Source organism: Rutidosis leptorrhynchoides, chromosome 10 (genome assembly GCF_046630445.1).
Source record: "Rutidosis leptorrhynchoides isolate AG116_Rl617_1_P2 chromosome 10, CSIRO_AGI_Rlap_v1, whole genome shotgun sequence".
Lineage (NCBI taxonomy): Eukaryota > Viridiplantae > Streptophyta > Magnoliopsida > Asterales > Asteraceae > Rutidosis > Rutidosis leptorrhynchoides.
In genome coordinates this window covers 304922937-304946729 of record NC_092342.1, presented here as the reverse complement: position 1 = coordinate 304946729, position 23793 = coordinate 304922937, and the positions used below count along the sequence as shown (strand labels likewise).

General features: G+C 30.9%; 1 protein-coding gene and 1 non-coding gene across 2 annotated transcripts; both read right to left on the bottom strand.

Annotated features, from left to right (window-relative positions):
• Window positions 1-320: 320 nt before the first annotated feature.
• LOC139871212 (probable E3 ubiquitin-protein ligase XERICO) lies at window positions 321-9284 on the bottom strand. The gene is made up of 2 exons (XM_071858946.1): window positions 9163-9284; window positions 321-792 (listed from the first exon to the last, which is right to left on the bottom strand). The coding sequence occupies exons 1-2, from the start codon at window positions 9282-9284 to the stop codon at window positions 321-323; spliced, it is 594 nt and encodes a 197-aa protein (XP_071715047.1).
• Window positions 9285-23061: 13777 nt separating this feature from the next.
• LOC139874006 (small nucleolar RNA R71) lies at window positions 23062-23168 on the bottom strand. Its single transcript, XR_011767711.1, has one exon. It is a non-coding gene; the product is annotated as a small nucleolar RNA R71 (small nucleolar RNA).
• Window positions 23169-23793: the final 625 nt, after the last annotated feature.

Here is a 23793-nt window from a genome sequence, read left to right as displayed (position 1 = left end):
GTTTCAATATTTTTGTAATAATAGGGACGCAATGATAAATTGGTTCTATACCCAACAGCCTCATATGAACTTTAGTCTTATGTAATTGTATCAAAATATATTGTAACTGAATGACCAAGTAAAGCATCACTTTCTCTAATTCAAACTACTAATAAAGTGAAAAGACAAAGCTTTTCAGTTTCTCAGATGCATACGACACCGGAAACCATACAAACTTATTATATACAAAATGCATAGACCTAAATAACCTGTACACTAACACATCTAAACATGATGAAACATAAATTGAGCCACAAAGACCGATCGTTTCTGTTTTATGCTCACATTGGGCAAGTGTTTTCTTCGGTGTCTTTAGGGGCCATCATGTCGTTTCTACAAAGAGGACAAGTTATGTTCCAGTAGTTTAACCATTTCTCAAGGCAAGATTTATGGAAAACATGTCCACAAGAAAGGCGATTTATCTTTGCGTCGGGTTTAAACTCAATCAAGCAAACAGAACATTCTTGTTTTGTGGTGCAAGAAAGGGAGTCGTACCGAAGTGTTGGGGTCCGGCTTCTAAACTCCTCCATGTATATTTTCGAAGGGCTTCCTCGGCATTCGTGTGATTCTACGAGGGTGTGAACAGAAACTTCATCCGATGATGTCATCCGGATACCGATGACATGAAGGATGGATCGAAGTAGCTCTTTCATGATGGACAAAGACATGGCTGTCTTAACCAAAATCACACACAAAATTCCAGCATCAGAAGGGTTCGAGTATGGTGATAGACCCATATCAGTATCGATCAACCTGAGTATAACACGAAATGATCGAAATTAGTTAAGCTTAACGATTTCATTTTTTAAAAAGTTCAACAAGAATATGGCTTTGTTTAATTCTGCCAATTAAAACAGATAGTACAAATATAGTCTTCATATATTAAAAATAAAGATAGTCTCTAACAAGCAGCTTCATCTGGAGCACAAAAAAAAGACTGCAATTAGTGACCTTAAGCCGAAAGCAACCAATCAAACGTAAAATAAGTTGCTGAGTTTGAGTCTTTGTTTGCAAATTTCACTTGGGGCGTTTTGTGGATGGTTGTACACTTGTACCCACCACAACGCCACCATGTCATAGGGAGCGTTGTGTAGATGGCTTTAGGCTTCCGAGAACAAGGAAAAGTGGGCTCCACCTATTATTAATTTATTTTCGTTTTCTTGAAACAATCAATTTTGAAAAGAAAAAAAAAACACTTAAAAATATGTAAACTTTTTTTTTTCCAAATGTAAGTTCTTTTTTTATTATCATTACATGTAAATGCATAAGATTTTCTCTTTTCATGTTTCTTCGGTATATTAACGTTTTTAATAAATTTATTATTCGTAATTATTACTGTGTTTATTTATTTATTTATTTACGGAGTATTTATTAGTACTATTTCATATTATATACTCAAGGGATGATCTAGTGGTTAAGGTGCTTGAGAGTCTACAAGGGAGACTGAGTTTCAATATCAGGCGGACTTCCCCTTCAGGCCGGGTCTGGTTGGGTGCTTGAGAATCTACAGTAGACTAAGTTTCAACTTCAGGCAGACTTTAAAACCATTTTTGTTTATTTTTATTTTTATTATTCCTTATTTTTGTTTATCTATCCATTTATTATTCCTTATTTTTACCGGAGGTTCTCACAGAATCCATCTCTCTACACGTGATTGGAGAAACGAATTCTCTTTTATTTTATTATTCTAGCGTACAGGAAGGATTGTTTACATATCACCTCCCATACTTGCATCAGCGGTATTCGTTATTGTTATTGTTGTTGCTGTTGTATAATTATATAACAACAAAACTCAATACCACAATGAGTGGTGTATGCGGAGGTGAGATGTAGACAATCCACAATGAGTGGTGTATGGGGAGGTGAGATGTAGACAATCCTTCCCCTATCATAGAATAAAAACTAGTCATTTCTTCACCCAGAGTGAAAACTTTCTCAAAAGTAGAGAAAGTCATCCCTCTCTCTATTTGACGGATAAAGAGATTGCTTCCGAGTGGACTTCCGGCCAAAAAGTATAATTTTTTTTTAAAAGGTAGAATAAAATTAAAATAAAATTGAGACGCCATGAAAATGGTAAAATCAAATTTTCATGAGTTTTAAAACCTGTCTGGAAATTAATTTAAGCTCTGAACGGCAGTCAAGACGTCAATGAATCGACGCTTAAAAATAGAGCCACTATTGTATAATTATATTGTATCTAATCTAAGTAATTAATTATATATAAGTAAATTTAGTTAAATGATTAAATTATTTGATTGATGAGGATGATCTCCACAACTCAGTGCAAGTGGTCTTACATACATACATACATCTTAATTTACCAAATTATACAAGTTATACAATTAAGCCAGGTATAGAAAATCAGCAGTTCCTGAAGCACAAATTTGAGAATTTTGTAAAATCATTAACAGTACAACCTATCATAATATTAGGAAATGATTTTCTTACTAGCTAGCAATTACCATAACATTTTAATTAATTACCACAATTTTGATACAAACTAGTACAGATGTGCAAGGATACGCATACATTAAGAACAAAAAAAAAAAATTAACTAAAAAACCCTAAAAAAGATTTCAGCTCAAATGATGTAACTGAACCTTCATAAATAAAAAATTCACAATAGACACTACTTCAATTAGTAATATAGATCGCGTGTATTAACAAATAATAGAAATATAGACCAAAGATCTATAAGAAATCAAGAAAGAGAACAATTACATACTTTGAAGCTTGCAGTGGAAATGGTAATTTGAAATAATTGAACTTGAAAGGAAAACTGAGATGCGTTTTATTGTTCGAAGGATAGTGAAGCTTCAATGGCGGATGATGACGATGATGAATTGATGATGGCACCGCTAATCTATATTTATATATTTATAGAATATATAGAATATAGATAGATAGATAGATACAATCATATAAAAATAGTAATGGTAATGGCAATGGCAATGGCAATGTAATACTACTATATAGTAGAGCTGAGTTATATATCAACAACACGAGCTGAAACAGACCAACTTGACCTGGGCCCCACCTTTCCAATTTCCAGTATTTACTTTTTTTTTTCTGTTCAGTTTCCCTTTTTCCTTTTAATTAGGAGAATTAGGACATAAGGAGAATGACTATTTGATTATATGTTTATTAAAAGGTGGTGATATATTTATCATCATTTTTACTTCATACATCCTAAATCATATATTAACATGTTGTATTGTACTGTACAATCTGTTAATATACAGTTATCAATGCCCTTCTTAAAAGCAAATCAACTTCAATGCAAATGATATATTACCAATCATTAACGAAAGCATCGGAAAATATCACGTTTCTTAGTTATGATATGTCTTTTATTCTAGCTATGTTTAAGAAAGTTTAGACCTTAAGGATCGTTAATACGCCACCTTACCTGGTCGCTCCTATTGATGAGCCGTCAAGTGTATTCACGTAGTCGTGTTGCTCTGGCGTCGGGGGTATGTGGCGTTGCTGTCCATTCAGAATCTTCAAGCCTATCGGTATTACCCAGTGACATTTCTATGACAGGGCCGTTTAGGATAGTATAGCAAGTAACTGGTCATAACGTACCCATGAGCCGACATTAAAAATGATATTGGATATATCAATGCCCTTCTTAAAAACAAATCAATTTCAATTCAAATGATATATTACCAATCATTAACGAAAGCATAGAAAAATATCACGTTTCTTAGTTATGATATGTCTTTTATTCTAGCTATGTTTAAGAAAGTTTAGACCTTAAGGATCGTTAATACGCCACCTTACCTGGTAGCTCCTATTGATGAGCCGTCAAGTGTATTCACGTAGTCGTGTTGCTCTGGCGTCGGGGGTATGTGGCGTTGCTGTCTATTCAGAATCTTCAAGTCTATTGGCATTACCCAGTGACATTTCTATGAGAGGGCCGTTTAGGATAGTATAGCAAGTAACTGGTCATAACGTACCCATGAGCTAGGGGTGTTCATTGGTTCGGTTTTCGGTTTGTTCGGTTTATTCGGTTCGGTGTATTCGGTTTTGAATTTTTTTTAGGCAAAACCGAAAATCGAACCGAAAACCGAATTCAAAGTTAAAACCGAATCAAACCGAAAACCGAATTCAAATTCGGATTCCGTTCGGTTTTTGGTTAAAACCGAATATTATGAAAAAACTGAGAACGTTGGTAGTTTAATTGTGGCGTTACTGATGTCTTAGTTATTTATATCCTAAAACAATGAGGTATTATTAAATTATCAAGAATTCGATGATTTATTAATATTTATAGCTTAATTATGAGGTTTACTGCTTCTGTCATTAAGAAGAAGAACATAATAATTTAAGTAACATAATTATAATGTGAGCTACCAAATCTTCATATGGGTGAGAATATATTTTATTGATTGAATCCCAAATTATAATGACACTAAAACATAAATATACAAATTATATATATAAAATTTTGAATTCGGTTTTGAAATTGGTTTTCGGTTAAACCGAATTCAGAATTTTCAAAACCGAAAACCGAACTGAAAACCGAATTCAAATTCAGTTTCGGTTTGACGCGATCCGAAAACCGTTTATCAAATTCGGTTTGGTTTTTTTCCGGTTTGGTTTCGGTTTGGTTTTCGGGTTCCACGGTTTCAAACCAAATACCGACCACCCCTACCATGAGCCGACATTACAAATATCCAGCATCGTACTAACCAAATCTATAACATGCACTAGCTTTAACCTTATCTGAAACACAAATTTTATCCTTTACTATTTTATTTACTTATATATCTCTATACTTATTATTCAGGATTTAGAAAGCCAAAATATATCCCAACTACTCCTTAGAATAATACTAGGTTTACACTACAGCGAAAAGGTTCGATTCTGTTGACTTCTTAAACGAACGACCCTAGGTCATACTTCCCTTGCTTACCCATAGGAAGAAGTAGTAGATTTAGGCCCCGCAGTTATAAACTTAAAATCACTCACCCTTGTTGTTCACTTAATAGATGTTTAGCGACCTAACTACACCGCATAAAATAAACCGTCTGTGTTGTGCACATCAAAGCGTCTTTTTCTTCATCCTTATTTTCGCATCTATTTCTCACTCATTCTCTTCTCAAGGTTATGTTACTTCAAATCAATCATCACACACACACACACACACACACACATAGGTAGGTTCAAACGAGAACCACAAAAAAACGAGAACTGCGATAACTTTTTAATTTCATAGTTTTTATGCATATAAATGCACCAACTACATGCACATGTTAACTAATGCTCATATCATTAACAAACATATTTTCATTACTACAAATTACATGTTAGAATGTTAATTATATGAAATATTCACATGTATTACAAACAAATATGCACATGTGAACGAGAAACTATATATTTACTATATAGGTAAAATATAAGTTTTCAAACTATTTTATGTTCATTCTTATTCTCCATCAACATTTATGGGTGATTCAATCTACTCATATGTGAAAATCTTTGTAAATCAAAAGTTCTCGCAGTTCTCGCCTTTTGTGGTTCTCGTTTAAACTTTAAACTATATATATATATATATATATATATATATATATATATATATATATATATATATATATATATATATATATATATATATATATATATATATATATATATATATATATGTGTGTGTGTGTGTGTGTGTGTGTGTGTGTATGTGTGTGTGTGTGTGTGTGTGTGTGTGTGTGTGGTTAAGCTATTATTTCAATTTTAGTGGTGGTTTAAAAATTATGTGAATTTGGTCATTGAAATCAAGGTTAGGGTTTGGTGGATTTCTTCGGGGTTTTTTTCTCTCATAGGTTTTGATTTAATTGTTTTCCCGACATTATATATATATCGTTAAGTTATTATTTCAATTTTAGTGGTGATTTAAAAATTATGTGAATTTGGTCATTGAAATCAAGGTTAGGGTTTGGTGGATTTCTTCGGGGTTTTTTCTCTCTCTTAAGTTTTGATTTAATTGTTTTCCCGACATTGACCACATCCACCTTATTTTTCCCTATCTAAAATGTTAGTATATCTATAGTCATCAATATTCTTATTAATAGTACCGACTATTTCTCTAGGTCATGGTTTTGTTGTTTTGTCTACGAATATTGCTCTCATGATGGTAATTAAAACAAATAAATAAGGATGCGAACACTAATAACTAATCTAAGGTGCTGTTTGTTTTTTAAGATGTTTTATGTCTGCAGTCTGAAACCATGTCTGCCAAAGAAGATGTGGTTCTGAAGTCTGCAAGCTGATAATAAAAGACTGTTTGTTTTTTTGTCTGCAAATTCAATCTTGTTCTGAATTAATGTAGTTCAGATGTTTTATCGAATAAAATAAACTACTGTACTAATATAAAATATAAAATAACAAAATAAAAACATTAAAAATTGATGAATTTTACATGTTTCACCAAAATTTCCACTCACAAAAGTCTCACATTAGAAATAGAAGCTTACCATAATTGTTCTTATTATTATAATTACTATTACTATTATTAAATTAGTATGAATATTAAATATTAATATTATTATTATTATTATTTAATATTAATTATTTGTTATAAATTATAATCATATTTTATAATTATTATTGTATGTAGAAAAAAGTGGCAAATTGATATCAGTATCTTTTGAGGAATTGAAATTGTAGAACCAATTAAAGATATGATACAAAGAAATCAAATTGTTTTTTTCATTCCATTGCTGAAACTTTTCTTTATTGTTGATCTATAGAACTATTGTTTGGAACTCATACAACTAGAAGTTTGATTTTCTTCCTAAATGAGATGAAAATCCCAAAACAAGTGGGTTAGCTAGAAATCAAACAAGATATCAAACCCAAATATTGTTACAGTCAATACACACTGACATAAACAAAAATGGTTATCTCAAATGTGAAATCATACCCAAAAACAACCTTAAAATAAATCAAAAGTAATTGAACAAAAAAAATTACGAGAGGAGGTAGTGTAGCCGGAGGTGGTGCCGTCGGAGGTGTTGGTGCCGTCGGAGGTTCTGACATCGTCGGTAGTGCCGTCGAAGGTGACACCGTCGGTAGTGTCGTCGGAGTAGGTAGTGACCAGAGGTGATGTAGGTGATGGAAGTGGATGAGAGGAATGAGAAAGGTAGGTGCAGATCTAAAGAGATAAAGAGAGGTGGGTTATACTAAAATGTCTTCTAAAATGAGAAGCACTATTTTATGTCTTCTAGTCTGAAGACATTTTAAGATCTTTTTTTGTCTTATGTCTTTCAAAAAATAAACCATCTGCAAGCAAAACATCTGCCCGCCCGCAGACGTAAGACCTAATAAGGTCTGCGAAGCTAAAAACAAACAGCACCTTAACTGGAACTTATCTATGGTATCATATAAATTATTAAAATAATGATATCATAAATAAGTATTATTCAAGCTTAAAAAAATTCATAAATAAATATAAAAAATCTAAGCCTCTCCATGATGATGTCATTAAAATAATTAATTGTATTCAATAAAAATATTAACATGTTAATTTTGTAATATATGATGAAACGACCCGTCCATAATACTATAAACGAGGTACGTTATTCATTGGTCCCATAGCGAGGTATTTGACCTCTATATGATACGTTTTAGAAAATATTGCATTCGTTTCATAAAAAGCACACCATTATTATACATAATGCTTGTTTTAAACAAATGGGCGATTATTTAAGGAATAATCCCCATATTACATTAGTTTGTAAATACTACACACGTGACATAACAGTTGAATATATTACATGACAAAGGTTTTATTGAATGCAACACTTCATTTAAACAAAAGCATGAGACTTCATGTGCCATGACCCGGAAATTTTTGACCAAATTTAAACTTAATCTTTATATGGGTTCGAGACGATAAGCAAAGTCTGTAATATTGAGTCCCAAAATTTTTGAACTGTTTTAATGAATTCATTTAACATCTGACCATTTCCGACGACCCACGATACGATTACTTGTAAATAGATATGCATATATCTAATATATAATAATATGAAATATTATATATTGTAATTGTTATAATTAATGTTGTAAAATAATAATAATATATAATAATTATTATTTAAAGAGTATATATTTATAAATAAAGTATATAGAATATATATTTTGTGATTTTGAAGTTATTTAGTAAACAAAAGTAACACTCAATTGTCATTTGATTGATAGTAAACGAGTTAAAAAGAAACTTATGTGATTTTAAAATAAACGGTTAGCCGAAAATGAGTTTTACAACTTATAGGCTTATTAAAAATGCATTTAGGAACTATTTGTTGAATTTTAAAACTGTTTATATTTTACTTGGGGTTGGGAGTGAATAATTAATGTAATTTTTATTTAATAGTTAATGCTCGAATTTTATACCATAATGACCAAAATAAATAAATATAGTTAATTTAAAATTTTGGAATTTTTCTGAATACTTTTATACGCCACTAATTATCAACGGAGCACGATAAAGTCCGGGTGATAAAAACTGTCGGCACAAAAGGATAAGAAGGTGGCGGCTAAAATTGTAATATACTATTTGAGTGGCAGATTTTTCCAAACAAGAATCACTTTTTATATATTTATTATTATTATACTTAATATATATATATATATATATATATATATATATATATATATATATATATATATATATATTAAGCATATGTGGTCATCAAACTAGAAGTGAAAAGGAAAAACACACCTGCATATATGATTATGTCGAGCACCATTTCAACCCATCAACCTCAATTCGTTATAGCACCATCGGCACCACCATTTCTCCTTCGGCCACCACACTCGTATACCATCCACCCCCAACGACTACTATACATCATCACCTTCGTTGTTTTCCCGCTGTAAACCACCCTCACGACCACCTATAAACCACCACGAACACCATTTTTATCGCCACCACCCTAGAATCACCACCTAAGCCGTTTATCACCACCAAAGTGATCCACCGGACCACCGCCACTCAACACCCTTCTTCCACCATCATTCATTTTTTTTTGACAACCCGTCATCATCACACCACCATTCTTCTTCCCATCGATCAACCATTAAAGAACCACCACTTTTCAACCTCCACTCTATCACCACTTCCTGCTCGCCACCATCACCCACCGACAACCACCATCACTACAATCATCAATAACCACACAAAAGTGCTGCTGTATGACTGTTTCTGTCGCCACCCAAAGACCACCGTAAACTACCATTGATAACCATCTCAATCTCTCTCTCTCTCTCCTCGAAAATTTGAGAGGATAATGAAAAATGATGGGTCTACTATGAGGATGACTTTGTGATGTCATAATGATGATTACGATTGATAACTATGAAGATGATCACGATGATGATGATCGGTAACGATGATGGTGAAGTATGAGAACGACTAGGATGAATCACGATGATGAGATGATCATTGAAGATAATCGTCAAGATGATGATGATAATACCTGTTAATGATGATTATGATGAGATGAGGACGTTCTATGAAGATGATGATGTCCGATTAAGATGATGAAGATGATAATGATAATATGAAGCAAATATTACGGGTTATATAATTTTACGGTTAGTAATAATTCAGAAAAACAAGCTTGGTCCGTTGGTTTGTGGCATGTGTGTGTTACCTTGAGGTCACGGGTTCAAGGCCCGGCCGAGGCAGTTTTTCTTTTTATTTTATTTAAAGTTTTTATGGTATTATTATTATTATTATTATTATTATTATTATTATTATTATTATTATTATTATTATTATTATTATTATTATTATTCATTCATTCATTCATTATTATTATTACAAGTATTATAAATAGTAGTATTATTATTATTACTAATATATGTATTATTATTATTATAAGCATTATTAGGATTATTATTATTATTATGAAAATGATAAAAACTATTATTATTTTCACTAATATTAGTATTAGTATCACTTATCATTATTATTATTATATAGTAACTATAATTATTACTAAAATAGATATTACTAGTATTATTATCATTACTAAGTATTAACATTTAGTATTATTATTATTATTATTATTATGAAAATAATAAAAGTTATAATTATTTTAATTAATATAGGTATTAGTATCACTTATAAACATTAGTATTATTATTAATCTAATTATAATTAATATTAGTATTATTACTAAACTTTTCATTTAAAAACTGTTATTATTATCATTATTATTATTGTTATAAGTACTATTAGTATTAACATCAATATTTTTATCACTAATTAAATCATAACCATTAATATTTTTGTTAAGTATTATAAATATTACCATTGTTACTATTATTTTAGTATTATTATAACAATTATTTTGCAAACAAAAGATTACTTATATAAAAATATATTTAATATAAAACTTAACTATATTAATATTATTATATATATAATATGACATATATATATTATTAATATAAAAATGATATAATTAATAAATAAAATATATATAAACTTATTTGATTACAATTATATATATATTAATGAACATACAAATGATATAGGTTTATGAATTCGAGGCCAACCCTGCATTGTTCAGTTCCGTCGTATGAATATTTTTACTACAAAATATTGTATGGTGAGTTTCATTTGCTCCCTTTTTAATTGCTTCTGTAATATATATTTTTGAGCTGAGAATACATGCGCTGCTTTTATTTTTGACGAAATAGACATAAGTACTTAAAATATATTCTACGTTGAGTTGTACCACCTTGCATATCTTCCCTAATAGCTTGGTAACTAATATTTGCATGTTGGAAGAACATGTAAGCGCGAATCCTATTGATAGATCTATCGGGTTTGACCACCCCAACCGGGCTAGTCGCTCTAGTATCGTAAACGGTTGCATAGTACTTTGTTTTTACTATACTTGGTACAGTGTAGGGAGATTTCATAATAAAGGGAATATGCCACAATAATTGTTAAGTATGGTTACCGAAGCGCTCAACAACTTATAGAATACTTTTATACACTTGCGAGTGTACATATATTTATAAACGGAAATCTTGTGGTCTATTAAAATACTGAAATAATTGTTATGATAAATCTATGAACTCACCAACCTTTTGGTTGACACTTTTAAGCATGTTTATTCTCAGGTATGAAAGAAATCTTCCGCTGTGCATTTACTCATATTACATGGAGTCGTTCATGGCATATTTAAGTCAGTACCTCGCAATGGGACCAAATGTTGAAGACTTCGTCCAGGAGGATTAGTACGGGTCGTCACATGTGGTATCAGAGCAGTGGTCTTATCGAACCAGGTCTTGCATTAGTGTGTCTAACTGATAGTCGTTAGGGTGCATTAGTGAGTCTGGACTTCGACCTTAGCTGCATATTATAAGTATTGTTTATCATTCCTAGTGGAAAATTACCTGCGTATCATTCCTAAGTCTAGACACGACTTCCTGCACTTATTTGATAGATAGTGTATAGATAAATTCATATCCTAGCGTATCAGTTACTGTAAACTTTGCCTGACACGTTTCCTTAGTTCTCTCCGTAATCCACGGGATCTTCTATACTAAATATAAGTATTCTATGTAATTAGAATATCATCCGATATCCGAAAATCATTTCATATCGAAAACTCTTTATCTAACCGTACAAGATGGAACTCGCAACTAGTTCAAATTCCTCAGATTCCGACAGCTATTCCGATATGGATTTCCACTCGAACTCCGAAAGCAGTGTAACTGGAATGGATCAACCAATCAGTCATCAGCAATTCTGGATGAATTGGGGATGGGTTCGTAGTCGACTTAATTAATGGAGACGCGAAGAAGGCGATCATTTCCATCAACCGAATTCACCTCTTGGCGATGAACCTGAAGCACTTACCGGCAAACCTGTTCGAGACACCATTTTCTCTCTCATTTCCAGAATATCTCGCCATGAATATATACTATCTCAAATTCAGAACCTTATTTATCCGTTCGTTCCAATCGTCAATCATCCTGGAGTGATAGAAGAAGTCAAAGAGCTTCGCGCCCGAGTAACGATTTTGGAGAATATGGTGCAAAACTTACCAGCTTCATCAACATCACCGGCACCAACAGTACCACCAACAACATCCGCATTCCAAGCCTCAACATCACACGCCTCAACCTCTCAATCGGTACCTCAATCATAACCCTCATTTGACATGGCAACTATGTAATTTCTAAACTTTTAGAGATTATGTATTCTAGTTCTAACGATAAATCAGATGAGATTAATAGCATATTAATTCATCAAATCCAAGATTGTATCTGAAGAAAATATATATGTATATATGTTTTCATAAAGATTGTAATTAAAAATTCTTTTGTACAAACTGTTAATGGTGAAAATATTTTAACGGGTAGGTAATACCCGAGGAATATTTAGATCTCACATTAATAAGTTACACTGTACATTCTTCGAATCTGATTCGACGATCATTTACTATCCTACTTACATCCATAGATATACAAATCCGTTCACCGCAGAATAACCATTTTTATTCAATTTCATATTTGGATTTTGACCTATCAGAATCCAACAAGTGGCATAATGAAGAAAACATTGGACAAAATAAAATTTGTTAGAAACAAACAAATTAACTATGAGAAATTATGTTAAGAATCTACGCTAACAAAATCCTAGCTAACTGTTCCTAGCTAACTGTTAATTCCTTATTACATTTTATTTATCGCAATTTTAATTCTCGCAATTTTATTTATCGTCATTTAATTTCTGTTATTTACTTTACGCACTTTAAATATCGTCGGGACACATATACAATGTTTTGACATATCATATTGACGCATCTATATATATTATTTGGAATAACCATAGACACTCTATATGCGGTAATGATCGAGTTAGCTATACAGGGTTGAGGTTGATTCTACAATAATATATATACTTTAAGTTGTGATCGAGTCTGAGACATGTATACAATGGGTCACGATACGTATTAATTAATTCGAATATTATATATTAAACTATAAATGAATTATTGAATTGCTAACTGTGGACTATTAACTGTGGACTACTAACATTGGACAATTAAAATGAATTAAAATATTGATTATAACATATGAAACTAAACATTTCTTCAAATTTGCCACTTGATTTCATCTTAAACATCCTTTGTATCTTGACGATCACAATCAGCGTTTAATCATCTAAAAACCTTCAATATTTTTGAAAACCCTCGGTTTGATAACCAATAATCCATATCCGTTAACTTTGAAAATGCCGACAAAGCAGCATGTTGTAGATGATCTAAATGGCCAAAATTTCGATGATAAAGAAGGGAGTGATAGGAACGCTCGATAGGAAATTTGGTACTGAAAAACGGATTGAGCTAACCATGAAGGAGACCAAAGCCAAATACAAGGACCATACCCTATATTCAAAGAATCCATGTAATTCTGGATCCGATGAAACCTTCAACAAATATCTTGCTCCTTACTCATGTTAAAATCTTCTGGAAAATTTTTCTTCATCAACCTTCGAACTTAGAAATTCCAAAATATCATCATAAATATCCTCGATATTTCTGAGGATATTTTCATAAGTATTCTTGTCCGAAATTATATACCTCTTTGTGCTTTCTGTATTACCTTATATTGGAAACTTCTGTAAAATTTAAATATAATTACGAATTAGTTATGGAGAAGTGTTAAGAATTTGAGCATGAGTTAGTATAATATAATGACACTTGGCCAACGTGAATATATTACAGTAAGTCATGCTGGAAGTTCTATTGAAACATGATGATTCACAGATCATACCATTATCATGTGCCATGTTACATAACTCTTTCATTCTACTTAACCACCGAACATATCAAGAAATATATTCTTGATAGTTCTACCCTCAGTGATACTGGTAATTTAACAAATAAAATCGTGCTATTACCTTTCATTTCTGCCTATAAACTTGGTTATGTTCTTTCGAACTTCGTATCTACAACCGAGACGTCTTGATCACTTGATTTAAAGTTGGGAAGAGAAAACGAGAGCATGGAGCTCCGAAATATAAGGGAAAATATAAAGCCCAATAACAACACATAAATTACAAACCGTGTATATCAATGTTTATCGCAACATAAAGACACGGGAGAATTAAAAACACTATAACCCCAAGGGCGGAGTAGAAGTAAACAGATTCCTCCGGTGGAAGTTGGAAAATGAGAATGATTGTTGCGATAGTCAGGATAAGGACAATGATCAGAACTCGATTAAGCATTTTCACAATCTTTTGAATTTGGGAATTGAGTATAGGAGTGGTAAAAGTAATGGAACGGGAGAAGTTAATTTATAGTAAAATATCTGATAAAGAAATTAAGGCAGATTTCCGCATTTAATTAGAGAGATCCTAATTTCCTAAATTACCGAAGAATCAAATCTTATATAGATTTCAAAGATTTTCTTTAAATTCCTTGAATTCCGGAAAAAAACTGTGACTACGTCAAACGTCAAGACTAATATTTATTACCTCATTTCACTCTTTTGCGATGGCTTCACTCATACTATTCGAGTAACCGAATTATTTTATCCCAATTACTCAATAGTGATAAAACTCTATTTATCAACTCATATTCGTCATGAAAGACATTCTTATTGTTAGCCATGACGACCTCAATCAAATTTCGGGACGAAATTTCTTTAACGGGTAGGTACTGTCATGACCCGGAAATTTTCGACCAAATTTAAACTTAATCTTTATATGGGTTCGAGACGATAAGCAAAGTCTGTAATATTGAGTCCCAAAATTTTTGAACTGTTTTAATGAATTCATTTAACATCTGACCATTTCCGACGACCCACGATACGATTACTTGTAAATAGATATGCATATATCTAATATATAATAATATAAAATATTATATATTGTAATTGTTATAATTAATGTTGTAAAATAATAATAATATATAATAATTATTATTTAAAGAGTATATATTTATAAATAAAGTATATAGAATATATATTTTGTGATTTCGAAGTTATTTAGTAAACGAAAGTAACACTCAATTGTCATTTGATTGATTGTAAATGAGTTAAAAAGAAACTTATGTGATTTTAAAATAAACGGTTAGTCGAAAATGAGTTTTACAACTTATAGACTTATTAAAAATGCCCTTAGGAGCTATTTGTTGAATTTTAAAACTTTTTATATTTTACTTGGGGTTGAGAGTGAATAATTAATGTAATTTTTATTTAATAGTTAATGCTTGAATTTTATACCATAATGACCAAAATAAATAAATATAGTTAATTTAAAAATTTGGGATTTTTCTGAATACTTTTATACGCCACTAATTATCAACGGAGCACGATAAAGTCCGGGTGATAAAAACTGTCGGCACAAAAGGATAAGAAGGTGGCTGCTAAAATTGTGATATACTATTTGAGTGGCAGATTTTTCCAAACAAGAATCACTTTTTATATATTTATTATTATTATACTTACTATATATATATTATATGCATATGTGGTCATCAAACTAGAAATGAAAAGGAAAAACACACCTGCATATATGATTCTGTCGAGCACCATTTCAACCCATCAACCTCAATTCGTTGGAGCACCATCAGCACCACCATTTCTCCTTCGGCCACCACACTCGTACACCATCCACCCCTAACGACTACTATACATCATCACCTCCGTTGTTTTCCCGCTGTAAACCACCCTCACGACCACCTATAAACCACCACTAACACCATTTTTATCGCCACCACCTTAGCATCACCACCTAAGCCATTAATCACCACCAAAGTGATCCATCGGACCACCGCCACTCAACACCCTTCTTCCACCATCATTCATTTTTTTTTTGACAACCCGTCATCATCACACCACCATTCTTCTTCCCATCGATCAACCATTAAAGAACCACCACTTTTCAACGTCCACTCTATCACCACTTCCTGCTCGCCACCATCACTACAATCATCAATAACCACACAAAAGTGCTGCTGTATGACTGTTTCTGTCGCCACCCAAAGACCACCGTAAACTACCATTGATAACCATCTCAATCTCTCTCTCTCTTCTCTCTCTCCTCGATAATTTGAGAGGATAATGAACAGTGATGGGTCTACTATGAGGATTACTTTGTGATGTCATAATGATGATTACGATTGATAACTATGAAGATGATCACGATGATGATGATCGGTAACGATGATGGTGAAGTATGAGAACGACTAGGATGAATCACGATGATGAGATGATCATTGAAGATAATCGTGAAGATGATGATGATAATACCTGTTAATGACGATTATGATGAGATGAGGACGTTCTATGAAGATGATGATGATGTCCGATTAAGATGATGAAGATGATAATGATAATATGAAGCAAATATTATGGGTTGTATACTTTTACGGTTAGTAATAATTCAGAAAAACAAGCTTGGTCCGTTGGTTTGTGGCATGTGTGTGTTACCTTGAGGTCGCGGGTTCAAGGCCCGGCCGAGGCAGTTTTTCTTTTTATTTTATTTAAAGCTTCTAAGGTATTATTATTATTATTATTATTAATATTATTATTATTATTATTATTATTATTATTATTATTATTATTATTATTATTATTATTATTATTATTATTATTATTATTATTATTATTATTATTATTATTATTATTATTATTATTATTATTATTATTATTATTATTATTATTCATTCATTCATTATTATTATTACAAGTATTATAAATAGTAGTATTATTATTATTACTAATATATGTATTATTATTATTATAAGCATTATTAGGATTATTATTATTATTATTATTATTAATATTATTATTATTATTATTATTATTATTATTATTATTATGAAAATGATAAAAACTATTATTATTTTCACTAATATTAGTATTAGTATCACTTATCATTATTATTATGATATAGTAACTATAATTATTACTAAAATAGATATTACTAGTATTATTACCATTACTAAGTATTAACATTTAGTATTATTATTATTATTATTATTAGTATTATTATTATTATTATTATGAAAATAATAAAAGTTATAATTATTTTAATTAATATAGGTATTAGTATCACTTATAAACATTAGTATTATTATTAATCTAATTATAATTAATATTAGTATTATTACTAAACTTTTCATTTAAAAACTGTTATTATTATCATTATTATTATTGTTATAAGTACTATTAGTATTAACATCAATATTTTTATCACTAATTAAATCATAACCATTAATATTTTTGTTAAGTATTATAAATATTACCATTGTTACTATTATTTTAGTATTATTATAACAATTATTTTGCAAACAAAAGATTACTTATATAAAAATATATTTAATATAAAACTTAACTATATTAATATTATTATATATATAATATGACATATATATATTATTAATATAAAAATGATATAATTAATAAATAAAATATATATAAACTTATTTGATTACAATTATATATATATTAATGAACATACAAATGATATAGGTTTATGAATTCGAGGCCAACCCTGCATTGTTCAGTTCCGTCGTATGAATATTTTTACTACAAAATATTGTATGGTGAGTTTCATTTGCTCCCTTTTTAATTGCTTCTGTAATATATATTTTTGAGCTGAGAATACATGCGCTGCTTTTATTTTTGACGAAATAGACATAAGTACTTAAAATATATTCTACGTTGAGTTGTACCACCTTGCATATCTTCCCTAATAGCTTGGTAACTAATATTTGCATGTTGGAAGAACATGTAAGCGCGAATCCTATTGATAGATCTATCGGGTTTGACCACCCCAACCGGACTAGTCGCTCTAGTATCGTAAACGGTTGCATAGTACTTTGTTTTTACTATACTTGGTACAGTGTAGGGAGATTTCATAATAAAGGGAATATGCCACAATAATTGTTAAGTATGGTTACCGAAGCGCTCAACAACTTATAGAATACTTTTATACACTTGCGAGTGTACATATATTTATAAACGGAAATCGTGTGGTCTATTAAAATATTGAAATGATTGTTATGATAAACCTATGAACTCACCAACCTTTTGTTTGACACTTTTAAGCATGTTTATTCTCAGGTATGAAAGAAATCTTTCGCTGTGCATTTGCTCATATTACATGGAGTCGTTCATGGCATATTTAAGTCAGTACCTCGCAATGGGACCAAATGTTGAAGACTTCGTCCAGGAGGATTAGGATGGGTCGTCACACCATGCACAGCTTGCTCAGATAATGCAACAGCGGAAGACTTTCTTAAGGACCTGAGAATAAACATGCTTAAACAGTCAACACAAAGGTTGGCGAGATATAGGTTTTAAAGCCAGCATAAGATATAATAATAGACCACAAGATTTCAAGTTATAAACGTTTCAGCAAAGATATTCTATATGTTGTTGAGTTTCCAGTAACTATACTTAATAGATGTTTTCCGTGCATATTCCCTTTTCATAGTTATATCTACACCGTACCAAGTGTAGTAAAACGAAGTACTAAACACCCGTTATGGACTAGTGCTAACTAGCCCGAGTGGGGTTGTCAAACCCAATAGATCTATCAATAGGATTCACGCTTACATGTTAACCACATGTAACAAATAGTTACCAGACTATTAGTCATATATACAAAGGTACAACTCAACATAGAATATATATTTAAGTACTTGTGTCTATTTCGAAAAACAAAAGATGCATGTATTCTCATCCCAAAATATTTTTAGAGTTTAAAAATGGGACTATATACTCACTGTCGTAAAAGTATAGTTTTAACAAGTTTTTAACTTATTAAAATATAGCCGACGTCCTTGGATTCACAAACCTATAATAATAATAATAACGATTCAGATAATAATACATATGAACAAAATTAATATAGCAAGTTCATATAATACTTATATAATAATTTTTAACATTTTATGTTAGTAGTCCATTGTTAGTAGTCCTTTGTTAGTAGTCCAAAATAGTCCGAAAAGTCCAACAGTCCAATAATCGGTATATATATATAATCTTAGAATTACACCACGACGTATGATAATGCTAAAAACATATATTTCATAGCATTATCCCTCAAAAAAGACAAGCTTTTAGTTGCAATTGTTCTATTTAAAAGTGATATTCGTTTAAATAATAAAAGGTGAAGACAAAAGACAGATTCGACGAATTGAATACGTAAATGACCAAAAAGCTAAAAAGTACAAAGTACAATCCAAGTGGTTCAAATTATTGATGAGAAACGTCTAAAAATTACAAGAGTACAAGCCGTGAAACGCAAAGTACAAGATATTAAATAGTATGAAAAGGCGTTAGAAAATCCGAAACCGAGACATGAACCAACTTTCAACGCGCGACGCAACGGACCTAAAATTACAAATTAACTATGCACATAAATATAATATAATATATAATTAATTCTATAAAATTAATTATATATTATATTTATATATTAAAAACCGTCGACAAGCTAGGATCCAAATTATGTGAGCTGGAAATGGAACCTCCGCACTCGCGGAGCTGTGACGAAGAAAACCTCCGCACTCGCGGAGCTCAACAGTTAAACGTGGGCCTATAAAAGGCCGCGCATTCTGATCGATTAAACACACCATTTTCTTTCTTTTCTATATACGTAAAAATATATATATATAATTTTAATTTTAATTTTAATTTAAGTTTAATAATAATAAGGTTATGTTGGCGAATGTTTTAAGTTTGTAAGTCGAAATTCTGTCCGGGTAACGCTACGCTATTAATACTCATTGTAAGTTATGTTCAACCTTTTTAAATTAATGTCTCGTAGCTAAATTATTATTATGCTTATTTAAACTGAAGTAATCGTGATGTTGGGCTAAATATTAAGATTGAGTATTGGGCTTTGTACCATAATTGGGGTTTGGACAAAAGAACGACACTTGTGGAAATTGGACTATAGGCTATTAATGGGTTTTATATTAACTAAATGATATCTCGTTAATTTAATATAAAGGTTACAATTTAACGTATCTATATATAACCACATACGCTTAATCGGGTACGGTGGGCGGGATATTTATAAATACGAATTATTGTTCATTTGACCGGACACGGGGATGGATTAATAGTTACTGGACTTATTAAAACAGGGGTGGATTACATTCAAGGGTAATTGATGTAATTGTTAACAAAGTATTAAAACCTTGGACTACACGCAGTCGATAACCTGGTGTATTCATTAAACAAAGTATTAAGACCTTGTTACAGTTCGAATCCCCAATTAGTTGGAATATTTGACTTCGGGTATAAGGATAATTTGACGAAGATCCTCGCACTTTATATTTATGACTGATGGACTATTATGGACAAAACCGTATGGACATATCGAATAATCCAGGACAAAGGACAATTAACCCATGGTAATAAATTAAAATCAACACGTCGAACATCATGATTACGAAAGTTTAAATAAGCATAATTCCTTTATTTTATATCTCATCGTACTTTTAATTATCGCAATTTTATTTATCGTCATTTTAATTATCGTACTTTTATTTATCGCAATTTTATTTATCGTCATTTTAATTATCGTACTTTTATTATCGCACTTTTATTTATCGTCATTTACTTTACACTTTAAATTAAGTCATTTGTATATTTAATATTTTACATTAGTTTTTAATTGCGACTTAAGACATAAAATCGACAAACCGGTCATTAAATGGTAAAAACCCCCTTTTATAATAATAATATAATAATATTACTTATATATATATTGATACAAATATAGTTTAAAATGAATATAGCGTTAAACTTGGCTAGCTCTCTGCGGAACGAACCGGACTTACTAAAAACTACACTACTCTACGATTAGGTACACTGCCTATAAGTGTTGTAGCAAGGTTTAGGTATATCCACTCTATAAATAAATAAATAACTTGTGTAAAATTGTATCGTATTTAATAGTATTTCAAAATAAAAATATAACTATTTCGTATACACCTCGCATAACATCAAGTATTTTTGGCGCCGCTGCCGGGGAAAATTCAACGCCGAAGCGAAACGCTATAAAAAAAAGATTTTTATTAAGTTTTAATCTATTTTGGTAAAAATATAAGTTTTAAATATTAAAAAAAAATATAAAAACATAAAAAAAATATATATCTATTTAGGTGTTTTAATTAAAAAGTTTTTTTTTAGAATTATAAAAATCTAATAAGTAATTGTTAAAATATAAGTTTTATTTAAGTTATATTTTTTAAAAACTAAAAATAAAAAATATAAAAAAAATTAAAAGTAAAAAAGTAAAATAAAAATAAATATTAAACGTTGAACCTGCGTAATTTGAGCCTGCAGCTCATTTGAATTTGCATCCTCCGCACTCGCGGAGTTTTTGGTCAGAAGACATCCGCACTCGCGGAGCCGTCTGACATCTGCGACCTGGTACCTCATTTATTACGAAATTAGGGTTAAAAAATTAATTTTTATTAATTATAATTAGGGTTTAGTAATTTAATATAATTAGTTTTAAGTTTTAATTAAATTTTGTATTTTGTATTTTTAAGTTTTAATTAGTTTTATTAATATATAAAACTAATATTTTCATAAAATACTCTATATAAAAATATTATTTTTATAAAAATTGTATTTTTATAACTTCAAGTTTTATTTTTAACTTTTTTTTTATCTTTTTATTAGTTTAATTTGTAATTTGTATATTTATCGTTCGTACTTAGTTTTTAATTTAGTATTTTCCATAGTTTATTTTTATTTTTAGATTTTTAAGCTTTGCAGTAAAATCCCTTAAGTGCTTTTTCTTTAGACTAAGATTTAGGTGCTTTAGAATTTTGCGACGCCGTTTTAAGATTTTAGTACTTTTTAAATTATTGCCGTTTTAGATATAGAATTCCTTTTAAGCTTTAATACCTTTAGACGTAAGTTTTAATTTTTAGTTTTTACACTTTTAAGTTTCGACGCGCTACTCTCTTATTATTTTTCGACCTTTTATTTTTCGACGTTTTTCGACGCAATCTTTTTCTTTCTTATTTCTCGACGCTCTAGTTTTTAGGACATAGAATTTTCTTTATTTTCTTTAAAACTTCGACAAAAAATTATTTTAAGTGGTTAAATTGATAGACATCCAAAAGTTTCTGGTTCGTAGTAATAGTTGGATTTGTTAGTGGCGAGTTGTGGGCTTCCGATTTAAAGGGTCCTGGCTACCTGCTGCATCTATTGGCTATTCGAAACGTGGACAAAATCAGAAAAGTCTATTAATTTGATAACTTATATAATTTTATCTTTTATAACTAATAGGACATTCAGTGAATGCACCGAGCAAAACGTTCACCACCTTTCATACGTTCATCACCTGTAACTCGATCAAGACATCTAACCAACATTGTCGCCGTTGATTTTTCTTTAGAATCGTCATCTAGTCGACCAAGTACTCCAATTCAAATTTCCGATAATCCATTTTTTGAACCCGACCTCACAATTGAGAACCCGGAGGATATTCAGGGACAATTCAGAAATCCTGAACCACTAATCATTCCTCCTGAACCACAAATTACTCATCCAGAGATTGTCGAGGAAGAAACCATTAAATCAGAATCCTCTAGTGATTCAGATTCAACAATTTCAATCATGGAAAATCTGGAACCTCTAAGTATGGAAGACCGAATGAGAGCTAAACGCACTGGCCAAGGTCATGCAATTACTCAACTAGACATTAATGTGCCAGATTATGAAATCAAATGACAAATCCTACACATGGTAACAAATCAATGCCAATTTAGTGGTACGCCGAATGAAGATCCAAACGAACATCTTCGAACTTTTAATAGGATTTGTACTCTATTCAAAATCAGAGAAGTGGAGGATGAACAGATCTATCTCATGTTATTTCCCTGGACTTTAAAGGGAGAAGCCAAAGATTGGTTAGAATCGTTACCTGAAGGGGCGATTGATACATGGGATGTCTTAGTTGAAAAATTTCTTAAACAATTCTTTCTGGCATCTAAAGCCGTGAGACTCCAAGGAGAAATAGTTACGTTCACACAAAAGCCAAATGAAACTCTATATGAGGCGTGGACAAGATTTGGAAAGTTATTGAGAGGATGTCCTCAACATGGTTTAGACACTTATCAAATAGTACAAATATTCTATCAAGGATGCGATATTACTACACGAAAAGACATCGACATAGCAGCTGGTGGTTCCATTATGAAGAAAACCGCAACTGAAGCTTACAAAATATTGATAACACTGCTTCCCACTCACATGAGTGGCATCAAGAAAAAGGCATCGTTAGATCATCTAAAGCGGCTAGAGCCGATTCTAGCCATGACTTTGATTCCATTTCAGCAAAGATAGATGCTTTCGAGAGACGAATGGAAAAGATGACTAAAGATATTCACGCAATACGAATTAGTTGTGAGTAGTGTGGAGGACCACATTTGACAAAAGATTGTCTCAGTATTGAACAAACAATGGAACAAAGAGAGAATGTTTCATACATGAACCAAAGGCCTGGAAATAATTATCAAAATAATTATCAACCGCCAAGACCAATCTACAATCAAAATCAGAATTATAACCGAAATGTTTCATACAATAACCAACAAGGTCCTAGCAATCAACAAGTATCTAACAATACTTACAACCAGCAAAGACCTATTTTTCCAATTAAACCACCACAAACCGATGATAAAAAGCCAAATTTAGAAGACATGATGTCGAAGCTAGTTGAATCTCAAACGC